This window comes from Mastomys coucha, unplaced genomic scaffold, assembly GCF_008632895.1.
Source record: "Mastomys coucha isolate ucsf_1 unplaced genomic scaffold, UCSF_Mcou_1 pScaffold16, whole genome shotgun sequence".
NCBI lineage: Eukaryota > Metazoa > Chordata > Mammalia > Rodentia > Muridae > Mastomys > Mastomys coucha.
The window spans coordinates 28,151,500-28,173,669 of NW_022196898.1; the positions used below are offsets into that span (position 1 = coordinate 28,151,500).

Consider the following 22,170-nt stretch of genomic DNA (forward strand, 5'->3'; position numbering starts at 1 on the left):
TTCTTTCCTTTTGTTCTAATTGTTTTCTTCTACATAAGTTCAGAAGCAAGAACAGTTGTATGGAAAGTCAATCTGTTGTATATTTACACAGAGAACCAATGAGCCGGATATGCTAATGGGAAGAAGATTCTTGATTTCTTTATTGTCCAGACTTTATCTGTGTCTCTGTGTCCTCTGTCTCCGAAGTGACAGAATTGGTGATCATCAAGTGGGAATCTACCCTCATGCCTGGCATGTGCTTTGGTTTGATCCCTAGCTCCACATAATAGAAACCAAAAATCACTTCAGACAAATAATTTACCTTAAACATATTTTTTCTAAGCTTCTTGTAGTTACAAAGTCTGCTTAAATGATGTATAAGAATGGGGTCAACTTCTGTATTTGTTAAAGTTTAAGTCAGTAAGCGTGCAGTCCCCTGTGTCACCCCTTAAGTTGCCATGACAGATGAGCTAACTATTAAATAACATGCTATTCCTACAGATTGGAAGACTCTTTTGCAAATTAGTCATTCAACAGGAATTAATACTCAGAATATATTTAAAAAAACCAAGAAATTAAATACTATAAAAATTCAGTTAAAAAATGAATAGATAGTTCTTCAATGAAGAAAATGCAAATGGCCAATAAATACATAAAATTCTCCAATATTCCTAGCCAGAAAAGAAATGGGTATCAAAACTACACTGAGATCCCATCTCACCCTCGTCAGAATGACCACCATCAAGAAAACAATAAGTGCTAGTGAGGATGGGCTTGGAGAAGAACCTTGTAGACCCAGGTGGTCAGGCTCAGCAGCCTCTAGGACATCAGTGTGGAAGTGCCTCCAAGGCTGAACAAGCACCAGCATGACTGACCTATACCATCCGTGCCATCCACATTAACCCTGTACTCTCCACAACAGCAGAGCCCTGGACCCACCCTAGACACCTATCAATCCATGGATAAAGAAAATACAGACATACACACAGTGGAGTATTATTCAGCCACACAAAAGAATGCAATTATGTTGTTTGTATAGAAAAATGAATGGCACTAGAGATCATGTTAAGTGAAATAATTCAGACACTGAAATATAGCTATACGGAGTCTACTTGAGGTCAGGAGAAGGGGGAGGCATTAAAGTAGAATGGGGATGGTTGGGAGAGGTTAATGGGAGGGGAAGAGGGACAGGAGGAGAAGGTGACAGAGGCCACTATCATCACAGTGTACTACGTTTATGACAAGTGCAACAGTGAAGCCCACTGCATAATTAATAGATGCTAAGGAAAAAAAGAAACATCGTTTACAAAAAGTTGTGAAGCTTAAAGTTGTGAAGTTGCTGTCTTATTAGAAGATAATCACAGAGAAATAAAATGCCTTAGGCCAAGTAATCCAGGATAAACATTTTTTCCCATCCCGAGAGAGATGTCAGCAAACACCATCTGAAAAGGATGTACAAAAACTTACCAAAAGGTGGCAGATCCTTCACCGGCACCTTCTTTCGTGAAGGGTAGAGGGACACAGCAGGCACCTGCAGTCCCTGGCTGACTTTATGCGGTGGTGGTGGCTGTGCCAGCGGCTGTTGAGGCTGCACTTTCTGCTGGGGCCCTGCACGTGGAGCCACTGGGGAGGTCTCAGACTTGACAGGCTTTTTGTCTCCAGGATTCTTGGGCACTGGTAGTTGTTTAGGGTGAAAACAGAGCATAGAGCTAAGGTGTCAGCATAATATGGAGGCAAGTTCAGGGCTGCAGAGATCACCAGCATGTACCCCCACCCCTACTGCCACCCCGAGAACAGAGGGAAGGGAAACCCTAGCTTCAGAAAATGAGAGGTATTTCAGGACAGGGGTATTTGTTTGCCTTATGAATGAATGATCTCAAAGAGGGTTAAACTGCTAAGCACCAGGTAAAAACAAAAAACAGAACAGGCCAATGTGCATGGATGTTAAACTCACAAACACACTGGCAGGCAAGATAGCTCAGGATGTTGCTGCCAAGTGTGACCACTGGAGCTTGTTCCCTGAAAAATATGGGAGGAGAGAACCAAGTTGTCCTCTAACTTCCACACGTACGAAATAGCATATGTGGTATTAACCATCCACATTTTATAAATAAATAAATGTTTAAAAAAACACGTTAAAAATCAAAATAGGGAAATCAAGCATTGTTTTAAAATGGCATCCGAATCTCGTTGCCCCATCTGAGATACTGCTGTGAACTGTAAGCATGTCTTGGGAATGGTATGGTGGAGGGTAAGTGCCGTGGAAGCTTCCCATGCAGAGCTCACTGACACCACACACTCAGAGACCAAGGTTAGGAAACTCGAGCTGCTCATTGAAGCACGCTCATAGCCGTGTCACACAGGACCTTTACAGTGCCATGGGTGCAGATGGGCACTGAGTGTACAAAGGGGTATTGGATCCTGTAGAATGGGAGTGCTTGATGATTGTGAGCCACCATGTGTGCTGGGAATTGTACTCAGATCCCCTGCAAGAGCTGTGAGTGATCTTAGCCACTAAGCCATCTTTCCAGTCTCATGCCCTGGGTCAACTGAATCACATGATCTTCTCCAGTTATCTATCTCAAATTTAAATTATCAAGATGATGAAATTCAAATTTGCCCATAGAAGTGTCCTTAAAGCAAAATCCTTAATCTTCTACTATAGAAACAGACATAAAGGAAAGTGCTCCGCATAAAGATTGGCCATATTTTTATTTTTCATTTTTAACAGTTTTGTGTCACTATGTTGTTCAGGGTGGCAACTGGAACCCTGTTCACATGACCCTCCAACCTCAGCCTCCTCAGAAGTTGGAACTGCAGATGTGTACCACCGTATGTGATTCCTAGCCTGGCCAGTTATCTGAACTGATACATCAGGCTAAGATGTGGTGTACTGTGTAGGAGGATCCCTGCTTTAGTGGGCAGGTGCTAGATGTTGTGAGAGCTGAGGAAGACCCAGTGGCCAGCACACACAGTACCGTACCTCTCTGATCTCACGATCCCTAACCATGTTGCCTATAACTTTGGGAGTTCTGTGAGGAAAAAAAAGGCACGCCAACTGGAGCCACAATCACCTCTCTGTACCTTGCTTGTGGTGCTGGCTGGGTCAGATGAAGCCAAAGCAAGGAGGTGTGAGCTCAATGTCCCTTTACCACACTAACTTAACTGGACACGAAGACCCAGTCAAGCGCAAGGAGAGTGAGCCTCGGGCACTGCACTGCGTGCCTTGTTGCTGCGAGCCCCCATCTAACCCTCACCATTGCACATCTGAACGTCTGAACCGTCTGCGGCTGACTTGGGGAGGCACTCACATGTGCTGGTTGCTGGTTCACACTGCAGTGACAGCGTCTGAAGACTCTCCTCGTCCATCTCCAGCTCCAGGTTGGACAGGTACTGCTTCACTTTCCGAGCCATCTGGGCGTCTTCATACAGCTTTTTGGCATTGAGGAAGGAACTACGGCGTACCCGCTTTTTATGCCCGCCTGTCTGAGCAACGTCCAGCACCGTGGCGTTTGCACTGCCCTGACTCAGCGACCTGGAAGATGAAAAGCAAACCTGCAACCCTCTGGAGCACGTAGAGGCCGATCTACCAGAACTGCCAGACTCGTGTAAAGACTCTGCGTAAAAAGTCCCATGCCCCACTCCAGTAAGTAAACTGCTACGGGGGAATACACAATAAGAGTTTAAAAGAAAGTATACATAATACAAAGACATAAATATCTTTGCCTTATGTTCTGCTCCTACCAGTAAATTCTACTTTTCATCTCACAGAGCATTCAAAGTCCGTTCTCTCACAGAAGCCAGAAAACATAATTGCATATAAAAGCTTGTGCAAGGATACTGAGAGATCATAGTGACAATTTACGAAACGAAACTTGCTTTTCTTAATGGGGGTATTTTATACAGATTTCATTAAACCCAGCTACACTGTTCATTACTTATGTTCTACTCAGTGGGTTGAACAAATGTGGTGAGTTTTTAAAACAGTAAATCTGTTAATATAAAGGTCATGCAAATGTAAACATTTATTATGGAAACTAGTACATGAATTGTTAAGAATTGTTTTTAAAGGGGGCTGATTCATACAGAATAAAAATGATAAGTTAGTTGAGCTGTAGAAACTTTTGTTTTAAGGGTGTTAGTGTGCCTAACACCACTCCTCCATCTGTGCAATAGCGTTTATTTAACTGCACAATTTCTACCTTCTAAGAGCATGCTTCCCTTCCCAGCTTCTTAAGCTTTTTCATTTCAAAATACACAAATTATATTACAATACAATGTTTCAGACAGTCAAGAAAGATGTCTGGTCTACATTTCCCCCAGAATAATAGCAATTATTTCACAGCTCTTGTGAACCTGACTTCAGGAATGCCCCAACAGATTAAATCTGAAGTCAATTTGCATCTGAAATTCTGATAGAGCAAGAGGGTTAAGAAAAAAAAAAAAGCAAAGCTTCAGAAAACAGAGTAGGTAAGAAAACAAGGCCATGGCAAGATGAGCAAGAACTGAGCGTGCAAAGGCTCTGCCACTTACCCCAGACTCCGCCACTTCTTCTTCCTGTAAGGGAGCCACGGAGATTGAAGCACGGGTGTAGAAAGAGACAGAAAGATCACAAGCTCAGAAAGAAAGGACCAGACTTCTGGACAAGCAGTTCTAGAAGCCCACAGACATTAACTGCATAGTCACCTCACACGCATCCACTACAGACATCTCTCTGGCTTAAAGGACTACACTTCTGTTCCTTCCCTCCACTGAGCTAACCACTGCTTACCGCACCAACAGATGAACATAGTGCATGGACATTATGACAACTCTGCTCTAGCTGGTGCTACCGATTACAAGCTCTGACTCTGCACCTCAGTGTTCTGACAAACAAGAAGTAAACACTGTACCCCACATTCACTAAGACTGTCTGAAGGACGAGCTGCTGGCAGTGCTGTCACATGTGCCCTGGGTGTGACTGAGATGGCACCACAAACCGAAGCATGAAAGCCCAATTGTCTCAGCACATCCTAATGTAACTCCTATCTAACTATTCAGCTTCTCTTCACTATGGGCAAGCTCACTTTAACCCTTTTACCCGACACATGCCATGGCCAACAACTCACGCACCGAGTCCTGAACATAAGGGCGGGGTCCATGTTGACGGAGGCCATTCGGCCAACATGGCGGATTTCCTTTGCGATCATCCTCAGCTTTTCGAAGTTGACCAGCCCATCTACTTTTGAGTCATTTCCTGAGATTAACAGAGGAGGAACAAGAAGTCACATAGTGTCCATTCTGAGTTCCCACCAGAACAGACAGTGCCCACCTGCGCTCACCCTCATGGAGGAACGTGAGGTCCTTCTTGATGACAGGGAACAGGGGAATGACAGGAGGCTGTAAGTTCTGGCCACTCAGGACATTGCGGTACTTTGCCATGTTTCTGGAAGGATCGAACAAGTCTTGTAGGTCCTGGAATAGCTTTTCATATTTATTGGGGAGTTTTTCCCAGGTGGTTCGTAATCTTGCCACTGGTGCCAGGTTTAGGCCACTGAAGGGGTAACAGAAAAGAGAGATAAGACTAAATGATGCTTTCTGAAACAAAGGAAGACACAAGGCAACACCTATGTGTATGAGCCTTACATGCATGGAAATTTATACAGTGCCTAAGAGTTTGTACCAATCCGGACAAGGGAGGAAATGGCAGTTAAAACTGGGTAAGAGCCAAAGCATTTACCATTATACTTCCTTTTATGTTCTCTTACCACTTTAAATATTCACTCATTTGTTCATTCATTCATTCATCCATCCATCCATCAATCCATTCATGTGAGTATGTGTGTGTTGGAAGTTATCCCAGCAAGTATATGAAGTTGAGAAACACATTCCAGGAGCCAGGTCTCCCTTCTTAACACGTGGGTTCAGATATTAAAGTCTAATGACCAGGCTTGGTAGCTGGCACCTTTAGTGTGGCTGGCCCTTCTGTTTTATTTGTTTTCTGCAATAACAAATGAGCTATTTCTTTATCAGACTGTGACATGTGATGAGGATTGAATATGATGGTCAGTAATCTCTGTGTCTGGACCTAGACAAAACTCCCAAAAGCACTTCCCAAACTAAACTTGCACCAAATAGGTCATGGTCACCAATAGGTAGTCTGCTGCTGGTCTGACCCACTGCAGCTTTTAAATTCTGGCTAAAATTATCACATCCAAGAAGTATGTTCAACCAATCATGAGATACACCAACTAAAATGTGCAATGCCTTCATCCAGCATGGTCAACAGAAAGGGCCCGATTCTTCTCCATGATAATACTCAACCACATGATAAACATTGCTTTCAAAGTTGAACAAATTGGTCCAAAAGTTGACCTTTATCTACTATATTGACCTGATTTCTACCAACCAATTACTGCTACTTCAAGGACAACAATTTTTGCAGGAAAAATGCTCCTACAACCACCTGGATGCAGAAAATATTAAGTCTTAGTTGAATCCTGAAACATAGATTTTTGGAAAAGACAAACCTATTTCTTACTGGTAAGCATACTTTGACTGTAATAGGTCCTATTTTGATGAATAAGCATGTTTGACTTCTATTAAAGTTTTGAATCTATTTAATTTAAATATAATTATAAGATTTAAAGTTCAGAGTCCGATATGACAATCCCTTTAGCAGCAGACTCACACACAGAGCAAGCACTATGTAGCTCATAACAAGTATTTGAATAAAGAAAGACTGGATAAATAGTCCATCACAAAAATTATACTAGCTGTGAGTATGAAGACCCCAGACACAAAAATGATTCATATTCACTTTAATAACAATGATATTGATGTTTACATTGCTCCTGGTTCCACTGTTAACACTTCTAAAACAGAAGAAAGTTAACTTTGAATATCTGTAATAATGCTGCCTGATGAAATCCCATACATATTATTATTTCATTCAATCCACTTTATTTTGGGGGGAGCAGGTAATTGTTATTTTACATATAAAATGAACGGTATTCAGAGAAATTCAGATAATTTGTCAGAAGTCAGAGTAAATAAAGACTGAATAAATGAATATTAAAATAAGTATAGATACAGACTTTGTCTCTGACTCATGAGAGGTTTTTAAATATGTTTGTAAATTGTGATTTTAAGTGCAAGTGAACATGCACATGTGTTGTATGTAGGGTGTGTCTGTATGCACATGGAGAGCAGAAGTCAATATGGGACCTCCTCTATCCCTCTCCATGGATTTCTTTGGAGACAGTTTCTCATTATATTCCTAAGTCATCATTTCTGCCAGACTGACTGCCTAGTATATCCCCAGGGTTCACCTGTCTGCACTCCGCCAGCCCTGAGCTAAGTATTAAAAGTACCCGTGCTTGGCTTTTATGTGAGTGCTTGGGATCTGAACTCAGGTCTGTAAGCTTGTACAATAAGCACTTTACCCACAGAGCCATCTCCCCAGCCATCATGAAAGTTTAAGTATACGAAACAGAGGAGGGCGTGGTGGCACACATGTGTAATCCCAGCAATTGGGAAACAGGATTCTCAGTTGTATGCCATCAAGGTGGGAACATGGCAGCATCCAAGCAGGCATGGTGCAGGAGGAGCTGAGAATTCTACATCTTCATCTGAAGGCTGCTAGCAGAATACTGGCTTCCATCTGAAGGCAGCTAGGATGAGAGTTTTAAAGCCCAAACCCACAGTGACACACCAACTCCAACAAAGCTACACCTCCTAAAAGTGTCACTCCCCAGGCCAAGAGCATACAAACCATCACATTCTACTCCCTGGCCCTCACAGGCTTGTTTAAACACATACCTACCCAAAGCATAATAAAAAAGTACACTTAGTCCAACTTCCAAAGCCTCATAGCCTATAGCAGTCTCAACAATGTTAAATACTCAAAGTCTCTTCTGAGATTCATCCAATCACTTAAGTATAATCCCCAAAGCAAGACAGGAAACCAGCTGGGCACATTCCACACTCTGCATCTTCATGTCTGATGTCAAAGAGATCTCCATTCCTTTTTCATCGTTATTGGTTGCAATAAAGTTCTTTCTCCTGGGCTGGTTCCACTCCCTGTTAGCAGCTTTCTTCAGCAGATAGCCCATGGCACTAGCATCTTGAAAATCTTGGGGTCTCCAAGGCAACTTCAATGCTACAGCTTCTTGTTTCAATGTCTGGGATCCACACATGATCATTTGGGCTCCTCCAAAGGGCTGGGTCACATCTTCAGCTCTGCCCTCTGAAACACTTTAAGCTCAGGTTGATCCACTCCACTGCCGCTGATTTTCTTGGTGATCATCCCAGGGTACTGGCATTTCCAATATACTGGGGTCTTCCAATGCAACTAGGCTTCACCAATAGCCTCTCATAGGCTGTCTTCATGGTGTCAAGTCTCAAATTGTTTGCATGACCCCTTTAGTCCTGGGCTGTCAACTACAACTGAGGCTGCACCTTCACCAAAGGCCTTCCCTGGTCTCTCACAGTGCCAAGCCTCAGCTGCTCTTCATGACCTCTTCATACCTTCAAAACCAGAACCACCTGTATGGCTCTTACATATTACCAAGTATAGCTGCAGCACAAGGTACAACCTTGGCAATTCCTGGAACACAGCTTCTTTGTGTTCATAGAAAACACTTCCTAGAAGATTTCACCTCAGTGATACCGGTCTCTTCTTAATCACTACTAATTTCATAGCTACAGCTACCCAGCATCAACTGTCCCAGTAGTCCCTCCTATTTTTCATTCTAAAACCAGAGCCATGTAGCCAAAGCTGCTGAGTTCTGCTGCTTGCTGGGGTTGGGACATGGCCCCCTTATTCTATTACATTATCACTAGCTTTCTGTTTTCCAAACCCTGCACTGCCTAACCTTGGCTGTCCTGGAACTTGCTCTGTATATTGACCTTGAACTCAGAGATCTGCATGCCTGTCTCCTGGGATTAAAGGTGTATACAACCATGACTGTATCTAAATTTAGCTGGGTAGAATCTTGCCCCAAAGTCCCACTCCCTTAATCTGCTATCTCCAAGAACACAGCTCCACTTACTGGTGCCCCTTTAATACTTGAACCATATATTTTTTATTTTTCCTTTCTAAGCTTACTATGCTTGTTCAAAATGGTCTTCAAGAAACCTAACAAGAGAATAAACTCTCTGCTGGGTTTTTTGAGACTCCCTTTGACAATGCAATTAACACAAATCTCTTTACCTTAGCCTTAGGTAGACTATTCAGACAAGGGCAAAAAACAGCTACATTCTTCACCAAAATACCACAAAAACAGTCTCTATGCCACATATGAATTTTTTTCTGAAACCTCTTGGGCCAGGTCTGCATAGTTCAAATCACTCTCACCACCACTGTTTTCCATATTTCTACTAGGATAGCCCATTAAACCCCACTTAAAGTATTCCACTACTGTCCAAATCCAAAGTCCCCAAATCCACATTCTTCCAAACAAAAGCATGGTCAGACCTATCACAGCATTACCCCACTCCTGATACCAACTTTTATCTTAGGGTTTTATTGCTGTGGAGAGACACCATGACCAAGGCAAGAGTTCTAAGGACAACATTTAATTGGGGCTGGTTGACAGGTCCAGAGGTTCAGTCTATTATCATCAAAGTCGAAGAACAAGGCACCATCCAGGCAGGCATGGTGCAGGAGGAGCTGAGAGTTCCACATCTTCATCTGAAGGGTGCTCAGAGAATACTGACTTCCAGGCAGCTAGGATGTGGGTCTTAAAGCCCACACCCACAGTGACACACCTACTCCAATAAGGCCACACCTCCTAATAATAGTACTCCTGGACCAAGCATATACAAACCATCACAACAACCCACCAGCCTCTGAAGAAAAAAATAAGATTTTGAATGAGAAAGATTTTGTTGACTCTTAGTGTACATGAGGCTGTACAGATACCAGCAAAACACATACACACACAAACACAAACACAGATAACACACACACAGTCAATTATGAACTACTATATTTCTATAATTACATGGTGTTCTGACACTGATATTATATCAATCTGTAATGTCAGCTTCACCTAGGACAGATCCTCTTACCTGATGATTGCAAACATGGAGTTAAAATTCTTGCATTCCCTACAGTGCAAGGCAATCTTGATGAAATGCTTAATGATCTTCATTCTCTTAAGCTGGTTTGTTTCTCGAAGGATTTCAGAAGCTACCCAAAATGTTTCCTGGTTAATGACTTCCTCAAACTTCTTCAGGTTGGCACAGCTGGTTTTTGATTTGAGTTTAAATAAATCATCTATGTATTCAGTAGGCTCAATGTTTCGGAAGAGTTCAAAGTTCCTCATGGAGAGCTGCGTGGCGACCTCCACAGTGCTGAGCTGGAGAAGTGAGATTTGGCTCTCTCGCAACAGCTCCTGGGCATCTTCATCTGAGCAAAGCGTTTCTGTTTCCATGTTGTTTTTCAGATAATACCTGAAAGAAACAGAAACTCTTCAGATGTCAAACTGAGCAGCAAGCCTGTGGGACTCCTAAAGGGAACATTGCTAGTTCCTTGAATGGAGGTGGAGTTGGGGGAGGACTAAGAGAATGATGTAAGAGTTCTTTTCATCCATCATGGGCAGCACAGAGACTGCTCCAGCCACCAGTGCAGTGTCACCAGCTCACAGTACCACTAGGTAAGTGGAACTGAGCAATCCACAGGAAATTCCTTTGTGTCAGTTTTGTAGTGCTCTCTCTCTCTCTCTCTTTCTCTCTCTCTCTCTCTCTCTCTCTCTCTTTCCCTCTCTCTCCCTCCTCCCACCTCCCCTGCCATAGCCAAAGGTGACAGGAGAAAGCTATTTACCAGATTAAATAAACATCAACTCAACTCCATAGCTCAGTTTCCTAGTGAAGAGGGAATCTGCCAATTGCTAGGTCTACTCTAGCTCAAATGAAGTTTACTTATTTATTTAATGCCTACAAGACTTAATAACTGAGCTTGCGGGATGGCTCAGTGGGCAAAGATATTTGTCATGCAAACTCAGAGATCTGAACCTACAAAGTTGTCTTCTGACCTCCACATACTGCAGAACATATGGCCATACAAACACATCACTCTCTCGCTCCTCTCTCTCTCTCTCTCTCTCTCTCTCTCTCTCACACACACACACACACACACACACACACACACATACACGGGCATGTGAGCACACTATTGGGAGTGGGGAGACCCAATGCAGTTTGTTTTCCTCTATGTGATCTTAAAACAGATTTTATAGATTTGTTTTACATGTGAGTGTACCACATGTACCCCTAGTGCTCTCAGGAGTCAGTTGCATTCTATCATGTGGGTGCTGGAAACAGAACCCAGGTCCTCTGCAAGACCAACAAGTGCTCCTAACTGCTAAGTCATCTCCCCTGCCCCAAGGTTTTAACTTTCAAATATCTAGGTTTTCATGAAATTCATCTAGGGCATCAAGCAGGCATCTGAAGCCAAATGGCTGGTCAATATGGACCTTACTGTGACCCTTTTAAGGAACTCACTGAAAATAGGACCTCTACATTTGCTTTGTAGCTTCTCTCTGCCCCCTTTCTGGCAGGCAGATGCCTTCTCCACATGAAACTCTAGGAACACAAGCACAGTGGGGTCATAGTAACTGGTCTTTTACATACTTCCAAAGACATTTAGGACAGAAAATAAATGGCCTGTGCCTTGACAGGTACAGACTAATGGTCTCCATTGTGAGAACTCTGATACCCAGACTCTCCTGAGTAATGAATGGGAATCACAAAGCTGAAACTCAGTAGAGATTTGCAGGACTACAGATCTATCAATGTATATACGCAGGGGATGTCTAACTTCTGACCCCCTAAAAAGTATTATTAGTGTTGGGGCTGGGAACAGACATAACAGAAGGCAAGGGAGTTTTAATCACAAATTGAAAACACAAGGTTTGAAAGTCATGGTTTAGACCCATACCATGTAAAACTCAAGAACAATGACATATTCTATGTGTCCTAGAAATCAATCAAAAGAAAACTAGAAGGAAAAAAAAACCAAAAAACAAACAAACAAACAAACAAAAACCCCAAGTTATTCATGTGACTGATTTCCCTGACAGTGCTTGGCTGGCAAGGCCTTGGGTTTGAGTTTCACCACTGTACATAGCAACAGCGCCAGCACAGGTGACGTCTCTTTGACTTGGATGCAGGCTTGGAGAAGGAAGAACTCTGGTGAGACAGACTGTACCTTCCACTCAGCTGTATTCTGTCGGCAAGCTTGGAAAGCTGATCTGGGAGTCGTCGTTGTTTGATCACTCCTTCTGGTGTGACTGAGACCTCACAGAGGGAGTACTGCTCTGGGGTGGCAGTAACAGCGAACTCTCTGATGGCCTGGATGACCACTTCCTTTGCTGTGGTGTCCTTACTGATCATGATGTACCTGCTTTGCTGGTCAGCCTTGAAAACTCTCAGTACCTGATCTGGCAAGTCTAGGGGAGGGAAAAGCCACACAGAAGCAGAATAAATGTTAATAGATGGCAATGTGACTAAAGTAACACCCCCCTACCCCTCAAAGGGTGGTAAAATCTCCCTCCCTGACAGAGTTGTGACATGCTACCTGCAAAACCACATTTTCCCGACTAGTAACTGCATTGTTAAAGACAAATGCAAGAGTTTCACACACGAGCACATACAAAATATGCAAAAACCATACCAAAACGAGCACATACATGCATTTATGAGAGTATCAAAATTTTCATCTACAGTTAATCTACATTAAGGAAAAGCCCACTGAGCTTACCTAAAATATGCCTCCTAATTTATTTACTTGGCATAACTTAGTAATAAATATACAGTATATTATTCTTCATTTTCTCAAACCACACTAGAACGGTTTTCAGAATACTGTAAGAACTAGTCCCAGTGTTGAGTTTGTGGTTTGTTCTGAATCTTGGTGAACCATAGCCATTCATGCCCAACCGCCAACATGCATACAATGTCCCTACTCCATCTGAAAGAGAGAGGTCCACGAAAAGTCAGGAAGGCTGTGGTGCTCACCAGGAGTGGTGCTGAAGTCCAGAATCCGGTGGTGTGACTGTAGCAAGTCAGGGTTACTGGAGGACAGCGTTCCACTGACAGGCAGGGCAGCTGGGATGTGCTTGGTCTGCCTCAGTCCTACGATACTATCATCTTGAGACTGACCAATCCCAATATCACTGAAAAGAGCAGATTTAAAAAAATAAATCCCTAGTGAGGTAAAGGCTCTAAGTCATTACAGATCATGAAATAAGAAGCCACGTTCACTTAAACTTGCAATTAAGGTAAAAATGTTGAAAACTGTTAAGCCTTATTATGCCAAACATATTCAGCCCAGTCCCCTATCTTTTAAACATATAGTAGGTTTCCCTACAAGCTGTCTTTCTAATAAGTTATAACCATAACCAGCACTTTTTTTTTTCAGTATAAAAACACAGTAGATGAAATGTGTTGCTGTGTCTGTCTGAGGGAATGGGAATGAACCTAAGACAAGGCACATGGGAAAAAAATCCACTCAAGTTCACTGCACCAAGAGCTCAGCGACAACCCAGACAGCTACTTCATAATCTGATCTTCACGATGAGGAACTGAAGAAAAAGAAAGGGGGACAGAAACCCAAACTGTCCTTCTTATATACTTCTAGGAGGAAGAACACACCACTGTGGAGTCCAACTGTGAGGACACCTTGCCACAGACTTCATCTCTCAGTGACAGAGCATGAGAGTACAGTGTGCACGAATACACTGCGGGCTCAGAAGGATGGGCAGTGCAAATGCACTTCTAATTCTCCACAAGGTTTATAGTCACATGTTTAAATTCTCCATAAAAATAGGAGCATTGTTGATGGCTACAGACTCCTTTCTGCATATAATAAGTTTTTCAGTGGCCACGTGTGTGTTTGTGTAGCATCTTGCTACACGGTTGGGGGGGGCTAGCTCTAGAGCCCCTTGAGCTAGGATTACAAATGTGTACCACCACACCTCACTCGTGTATAATGCTTAAAACACAACTGGACAACATATAAGATTATTTCTTGATTGAAAGATCAAGTGTTTCCAAAAGAAAACATACAATAAAACAAGTATACCACAAAAGAATAACTAGATTATATGTAAAAATCTACAATTCTAATTCCACAAACACTTTGAAACAAAACAAAGAATTCTACTAAAATTGGGATATAAACTGGGTATCACAAATAGGACAATTTTAGTGTAAATTCTCCTTCGTATACAGGAGCCTGGGACAGAAAGCAAAGTTTTGTTTAAGCATGCACATGCACGGTTGGGCATATAAAGACCTGAAATATTAATGCTCTGTACATGATAAAAACCTTTACATTAGTAGAATTTTATCTTTCAATCACATAAATGACTTTGCCAAAAATATGAGATGTGATATATGACCTAACCAACTCCTGGGGGTAAAACAAAGTGTGTCTGACCAGGTCAGTCAGGGCAGAGCTGGTTGTGACCACCGGTCCTCTCCAGGCACACAGAGTGTTTCTTGCCACACTTCCCCATACCCTGTGTAATAAACTGGAACCCATCCTGCTTCTCAGTGCCTCACCTGTACCTCGATATTCACAGTCACAAGGCTGTGCCTGGACTAAAATTTTGCATGTTTTATGAAAAAAATCTAACTGAGAAATATCCCTCTTTAGCATGTCCTCTTGTCCAGCCTCTCCAACTGACTCACTGTTACTGAAACAAGTCTGTTGATTTTAAAGTCTATTGACTTCTCTTCTCTTCCTCTTGGGTTCATTGGGTTTTCCTGATTAACCTACTTAGCAGGCCAGTTTGAATTTTGTTATATTCCTGACCTGCTTCTTGCTGTATGCACATCATAGGTGCACCCCCTGTTACATAATAGTTCATGCACACCCTCTCTAATCTGTGAGTTCTCTAGTGCCTTAGTTTTTGTAAAAGGTAAAAAGGAACAAGTATATTATAACTAGGAGATTTCACTAATTTACTAGGTTATTGTTTTGTTAAAGACAATAACAAAGAAAGTGGGCACCTAGCTCAGTGGTGGACCACTTAGCATGCTCAAGGCCCTAGGTTTTCTCTCAGAACTACATAAACCCATGCTGATGTCTAGCAAAGCTGACATGGTAGTCAGAACTAAATCAAGGCAATTATAATATGGCAGATCCTCCAGTTTCCTGAGCCTATGCTTAAATGTTACTTTCCCTTCAGCATTGATTTCGGAATTGTTTTCCTAAGAAAATACTTAAATGAGCCACATATTTGCCCCAATGTTCCCTAGTATTTTAAAGTTAACATAGCTAATTACTCTTTTTTTACATTTTCCTTTGTTTAATTTTTGAGCATCCTTGTAAGCACACACCACAACTACACACACAACTTCACACTGCATTCCTCACCAACATTTTGAACTAGGAATGAATTGCAGCCCAGTTCTTCCATGTCCCATTTCCAGAAATACTTTCCAGTGTCACACTGACTTTATTTTTTTAATGGTTCAAATTTAACCTTGAAGATCCTTTTATTATTATGCTGCTAGTAATTCTGCATTAAGGTAACTTTGCTATACATTTACGATTAAATTTTCATCAAGAAGGGTCTCTAGAAATTGACTCTTATTTTTTTGTAAATGTTATTATCCTAATCCACTGTCTCTAAGAAACTTTCTCAGGAAACACACTCTCAACCCCGTATTTATGGATTTATCACACAACTATGCTTATCTTCAGGACTCACATAATTTAGAAACCACCCATCATTGCTCTTAGTTTAATTGGATAATGTAAACTTGACAATTCATCAATGTTTTAAGTGGTATGTCTCCAGTCTGTGACTAAAATTTTTATCTGAAATGGAATTAAGAAAGGAAGGAAAGAAGAAACTAAGAAAAGAAGGACTTGCTGTAGTCTCAATGTGTGTATGCAAGTCCTTATGTGTGTGGGTGTGTACATGGATGTCAGAGGGTGGTGACCTATGGTCTCCTTTATTCTCTTCCACCTGTTCCTTTCAAACAGTATCTCTCTCCAAAGCTGAAGCTTACCCTGACTCCCCAGGCTGTCATCCACCAAGCCTTAGCAATCCACTGTGTCTGTCATTCACAGTCCTGAGTTTGCAGGCACAGGAGAGGCCATACCTAGTTTAGTGCTGGGATCTCAACCCAACCAAGTCTTCGCAGTTTGAAGGCAAACACTTTAAGCACTAGGCCCTCTCTTCAGCCTTCAAATACCTCTATTTATTGCTTCACTTTACAGCCATTAAATTACCAAAGAAATAAATAAGCTAGTATCTTTTCAATTTAGTTTGGGGGAACATATCATTAAAAATTTGACTGCTGGCAATTGAGCCTTATAAAGAGCATTAAACCCAAAATCTACAAGGAAGAAATCAAGCAGCAAATATGCAAAGCCCAGCAAATTCAGGGACACCTGAAGCTTGAGTCACCTGTGCTTCTGACAGGCATACACATCCAAGAATAAATTCAAGAATGCTCTTGACATGCTAACTCTAGTGGACCAGAGGAGAAGGGAAAGAGGCCTGAGGTTGGTTACTGATGTCTTCCCACAATTAAGTTGCTGAAGTGGGGAGAAATAGCTGTGCCTGGAAGAAGCGATAGCTGGCAAGCAAAGAGATGTTATGGAAAGACACCAAGAAACAGAAAAGCAGCTAAGTCATGATGTAGTCAAGATGTCAACAAACCTCTGTAGGAAGGAAGCCCAAACGTAGACATGCTCAACCGCCTCTCAGGAACATGGAGCAGGCAAGCAAGTGCCAAAGCAGAGCTAAGCAAACTCAATTGTCTACGGTTGCTTCTAAGGCACACTGCTGAAGAGGCATTTACTAGACTCCTGGGCAAACATTCACCCCATCAGGACACTTCTGTATATCCTTCTATGGCACACAATAAATCAAGGTGCTGAAAACAACTTCACATACTTGTATGGTTTCTGAGGTAAGATACTGATCCGGGTCTTGTCGAGTATTTTCTTTAGCTTGTTTCTTCCTCCCACGGTGTTGGCTTTGCTCTTCTTGTTGACCTTCTCGAGGCCTATCACCTGTTCTACATCTACAGCAAGATCCGGTATGGAGTAGCGACTGGCCTTCTTGATGTCTCCGATTTTAGGAAGGTGAGGGGCACCATTTCTTTTCTCTTCAGACAATCTCGTCAGAAGTTCTTTAAATACTAAAACAGAAATGCCACAGACTGTCAGCCACAAAAGTAGAAACAATGCTTCCAGTGGAGCTTGCAAATACATAAGAAGTACAGATGAGCTACAAATACTAAAACTTACAGAAAAACTAATCTCTATCCAGATGAGCCTAAGAAAAGATGGACACCCTGCTACCCTCAAGGTGACTGACTGTGTTCATGAACAGAAGACAGGCTGGACTGCTCAATAAAATCAGTCCACGCTCCTTAAGATGATACTTTTTTTTCTAAATGTCATCAATACATACATGAAGAATTCTATTATTATGCATTTTAGCATAGCCCTAGAAAATACTAGGATCCTTACAAGTATTACTATTCATAGAAATTACTTTGTCCAGGATTAAGATCTAACTAAAAAAAAAAAAAAAAAAAAAAAAAAAAAAAATCCAAAACCAAAGCAAAAGCAGTGTGAGCGTCAGAGTTTGCAGGATGCTTACCAAATAAGTTGGTTTTCACAGTGATGGACAGGTGTGTGTTATTTCTGAGGATTTCCATTGCCTTTGAAAGTTGGATATTTTCAAAATTTTGACCATTCACTTCTAATATCTAAAAATGAAGTTATTAAAGTCAACATCGTCACTGACTGAAGAAAAGGGGCTCTGCAGTTCACATGTACCCAGAGCTGAGCCCTCTTACCTGATCCCCTCGCTTCAAGCCTGCTTCCGTGGCTTTGCTACACGAGTCAACGCTGTCCACAAAGATGCCAAAGCCCTTTTCAGAGCCTCCCAGTAGGATGAAAGGCAGAGGGGCTTCCCGGGAAGGCTTTGTTAATGTCATCAATCTTCGTTTGGCTTTAGCTGCACATGCAATGTTTAACAGCCTTAGATGTCCACCCATTTTCTACGAGAATTCAAGAAGAGTCACATCAAGTCCAGGACAGACAGAGGAAGAGAAACACTATGACACTATTCATAAAAGCTCACAGATATTACCTCTCTTTCCAGATTATTTTCAAATTCTTCCAGAAATCGAGTCATTGCAGGATCTCCTTCAAAGTCATTGAAGTGATTGTTCACCCACAGTAATACTACCCGTGTCACCTATAAAAGCAATAAAGATCAGTACATACTTTTTGTTGTTGTTAGTGCTAAAGATTTGTGATTTAAATCAATTTAAAGTAGATATTTTTAAATATTTTATGATAATATTGAGCATGGAAATTAATAAAAAATAAGCCCTTAAACATGGACTTTATGCTTGTAAAAAATGACCATAGGAATTGGAGAGATGCTCAGAGTTGATAAAGTGGCTGGCTATTCAAGCATGAAGACCCAAGTTCGGATCCACAGCATCCACTTAAAAAGACCGGTATGCCAGTGTGCCTGTAGCTGCAGCCCTGGGGTTGGGAAGTGGGGACGGTGGAGACAGGAGGACCCAAGGAGTTCACTGGCTAACCAATCTATCCCACAACAGTGAGCTTCAGATTTAGAGAGAGACTCTGCCACAAAAAAATAAGGTATAGAGTAAGAGTGGAAGATAGCCAATGTTGACCTCTGGCCTCCCAATGCATATGTAAGTGTACACATAAACATGTACACACACAACAAAAAAAGTGACCTTCTCAAAACATATATATTTTAAGTACTGACTAGTATTGCTTTGCTCTGGTTCTTTAAATCTGTAGAGATATTTAACCTACATTGTTTTATTTTGAAAACATATTTAACAGAAGTCTAAATAAAAGCAAACTTTAATAAAAACAAAATATGTTCCAGTGTCACCAAACATCTAATGTCCACCAAGCACATGCTGCCCATCAAACCATGCTGCAGAGTCTGTGGCATGCATACATTTGCTTCCCAAAAGAACCACATATTGGTCTTGCATTTAAAGTAAAAAGGTATTTCTGAGACCGAGACTATAGAAATCTACAGGAATATCTGCATCAGTTATTTTTGTCATTTTGCTTAAGAAGAATGTTCTTGTATTCCATTACACTAATCTGAACCTAACTGATGTCCCAAATTTTATCTTCCAGTTGTTCGCATTTAGGGGCTAAAACAGAATGCATCGCCAACCTTATCCCTGAGGCTCGGGTCATTGAACCACTCCAATAACTTCTTGCCCACTTCCATCGGGCTGGAAAGGAAAGTCCGGTATGTCAACAGGAAGTCTTCTATGAACGTTGGATCAACTACAGAATGCTCTTCCACCAAATGCATGGTCAGCCTTTCTGAGGTGCCCTGTAGTAATAAAAGGTCTAGTTGCCACTATGAATGAATCACTGATATGGCCCCCCAATTTCAAACCTTTCCCATAAAGTGTGCTAGGTAATAAGATAGATAAAACCTAATCAGCGGCCATTTATCCACCAGTAACCAGGACTCAGTATCATGCTGGATGGCAAAGGAAAGGGGGAGGGGAATGAATGAGAATGGAATTTAATGACAACTATGTATGCACTTGCCACAGTGAAATCCACTACTCTGCATGACAACCTAAAAGATCTAGAAGGAGGAGGAGGGGAAAGTCAGGAGAAACTTTCTCGCTCCCCTTTGGAAGGAACACCTCTTTACCCTACCTTGATGACAATGTGGCCCTTCCTTGTTCCAGTCCGATCAAGTTCTCGGTGCTCCTTCACCATTACAATCTCTCCTTCTTCCTCAACTTTTTGCATGTTCTTTTCTACTTGGTTCAAAATCCGGCAGTAATCTTGCTGGGCAATGCAGACAAACTAGAATAAAATGTAAGTCATGTGTTAATGATCAAGTGCTTGCAAAAGACCTACCTGCCTAATAATTCAGTTTTAATTATTTAACACTGACATTTCCCCCTGTTGTTCTCCTACTGACTTCTCTGCTTTTAATGCATCTCATCCTTGGTTTTATATATGTTAGTATATAATATATATGTGCATATTAGATTAAAAAAATCTAACAACCTAAAATCTCAAAAGCCCTCTTCCATCCTTCCATTATAAGACAGTAGTAGAGAGAAAGACAATCCTAGGGCAAACATGATAAAACAATTACCACACCCAATCAACCAGATTCTCACCCTCACCTGTCTGTGCCACCCTCTAAGCAGATCCATTGTTCATTGAAACAGTTGGTGAATGACTTTATGGATAGACCATCTTAATACCTAAACCATTTCTTAAATGAATGTAACCTGTTCTCTGTGGGCTGAGAATAAAGTCACTCACTCACGTCAAATAGCTTTGACCATAGCAAGAAGTCTGTATCCAAAAATCTAGCCTACAATTCATTTCTTGGTGCAGCAGAACTATCAACTCTCAGCTTAGCTACGATGGAGGTAAAATCCTTTGGTGATTTGAGGGTCATTGAAGTACAGCCTTATTACAATGAAATCCAATGTCTAAAAATTGTTCTTATTTTGGGCTTTTACCACAGTAAGAGCCAAGATTTTAAACTCTACTAAATACAAAACAAACAAAAAGACTTGATATATTTATGTTCATTTAAGAAAATACTAGTAGTAATGTATTATTTTGAAGTATACAGTTAATATGTTTGGAATTATTTAAAATTTATATTGAGAAAAATGTATTTTCACTATTGCTCTAGATGAGCATCTACATAAGTCTGTTAAATTAATTGTTGTTTTATATCAAACAATGTTTATAATACTTATTTTTATTGTTATAATATTTTGTAAATTTTATGGATTATAACAAAAAAGATATTGTGGGTATTGAAGGGGGGTCTCTGGGAGGAGTGGGGGTACAAAAGGGAAACAAGAATGTGATTTAATTCTATTTACTTAAAATATGTTTTTAAATGTTAACAAATTCAGATAAATTGAAATCATGTAACTTTTCTCATCATAATGCAATAAAAGTTTTAAAAAAATTAGTGGTTTTAGAGATGAAGTAATTCAAACATCTGTTATGCTGGAATAAATATGTATCTGTGCTAATCACATACATGAACAACAATTTTAGTAACTCTCCTGCTTTAAAGAAGGTCACAAATGAAGTCAGAAAAGCCACAGAGGCCATGCGTATTCCTCTATCACTCTCTTCACTTTATCCCCTTGGGACAAGGTCTCCCGGTGAACCTGGAACTTGCTATTTTTCTGCTAGGCTGGAGGCCAGCGAGCCCCAGGGATCTTCTCATTTCCAAACTACTCTCTGATTTCAGGGTTACAGGTGCACATGGCCACACCCAGCTTTTTACATGGGTGATGGGATGCCGGACCTGCTCTGTGTTTGTGTGTAGGGGGGCTGTCTTATTGGTGTTTTGCTTGTAGTTTATGGTTGTTTTTAGGGTTTTTTTTTTATTTGTTTCTAAAGAGAGAGAAAGAGTTGGGTGGTAGGGAGATAGGGAGGATCTGGGAGAAGTTGGGTGTAGGGAAAATTATTTTCAATAAAAATATTATTTAAAAAAGCTCAGAATAGAAGTGATAAATCTGAACATAATAAAAACTGTATTTGACAACCCAACAGCCAATACTATATTTGATGTCAGAAAGTCAAACATTTCCAATAAGATCACAAACAAGACAATGCTTCCTACTGTCTCTGATTTTATGCAGTACATTACTGGACGTCTTGGCTAAAGCAATAAGACAGGGATACAAACAGCAGAGAAAGAAGTCTCTATCTGCAATGATACAACTCTATACAGTAAAGGCCCTAAAGAGTCCACTAGAAAACCATTAAAACTACCCCTCAGGACGGACAACAATAGGAACTAACCAGTACCCTCAGAGCTCCCAGGGACTAAACCACCAACCAAAGAGTAAGCATGGGGGGACTCATGGCTCCAGCAGCACGTGTATAGCAGAGGATGGCCTAGTTGGTCATCAATGGGAGGAGAGGCACTTGGTCCTGTGAAGGTTCTATGCCCCAGTGTAGGGCAGGGCCAGGAAGTGGGGAGAGGGTGGGTTGGTGAGCAGGGGGATGGGGGAGGGAACAAGGTATTTTTTTTTAATTGTTTTCCTTTTTTTTTGGAGGGGAAACCGGGAAAGGAGATATCATTTGACATGTAAATAAAGAAAATATCTAATAAAAAAAAAAAGAAACTAGTAAACACTCTCAGTAAACTGGTA

General features: G+C 41.3%; 1 protein-coding gene across 8 annotated transcripts in view; it reads right to left on the reverse strand.

Moving 5' to 3' along the window:
• Nucleotides 1-22,170, reverse strand: part of Rapgef2 (Rap guanine nucleotide exchange factor 2) — a 228,872-nt gene that overhangs the window by 14,593 nt on the left and 192,109 nt on the right. For 7 of the 8 annotated variants that reach the window (XM_031374120.1, XM_031374127.1, XM_031374126.1 and 4 more), the window contains 14 exons: nt 19,679-19,831; nt 19,176-19,340; nt 18,090-18,197; nt 17,794-17,997; nt 17,595-17,703; nt 16,881-17,127; nt 12,982-13,139; nt 12,173-12,413; nt 10,033-10,416; nt 5,301-5,512; nt 5,092-5,215; nt 4,513-4,536; nt 3,291-3,514; nt 1,447-1,653 (listed from right to left, as the gene is read on the reverse strand). In XM_031374120.1, coding sequence (XP_031229980.1) covers nt 1,447-1,653; nt 3,291-3,514; nt 4,513-4,536; nt 5,092-5,215; nt 5,301-5,512; nt 10,033-10,416; nt 12,173-12,413; nt 12,982-13,139; nt 16,881-17,127; nt 17,595-17,703; nt 17,794-17,997; nt 18,090-18,197; nt 19,176-19,340; nt 19,679-19,831 — 2,560 coding nt within the window. The remainder of the gene's footprint in view (nt 1-1,446; nt 1,654-3,290; nt 3,515-4,512; nt 4,537-5,091; nt 5,216-5,300; nt 5,513-10,032; nt 10,417-12,172; nt 12,414-12,981; nt 13,140-16,880; nt 17,128-17,594; nt 17,704-17,793; nt 17,998-18,089; nt 18,198-19,175; nt 19,341-19,678; nt 19,832-22,170) is intronic. The other variant, XM_031374122.1, reaches the window with a different exon arrangement.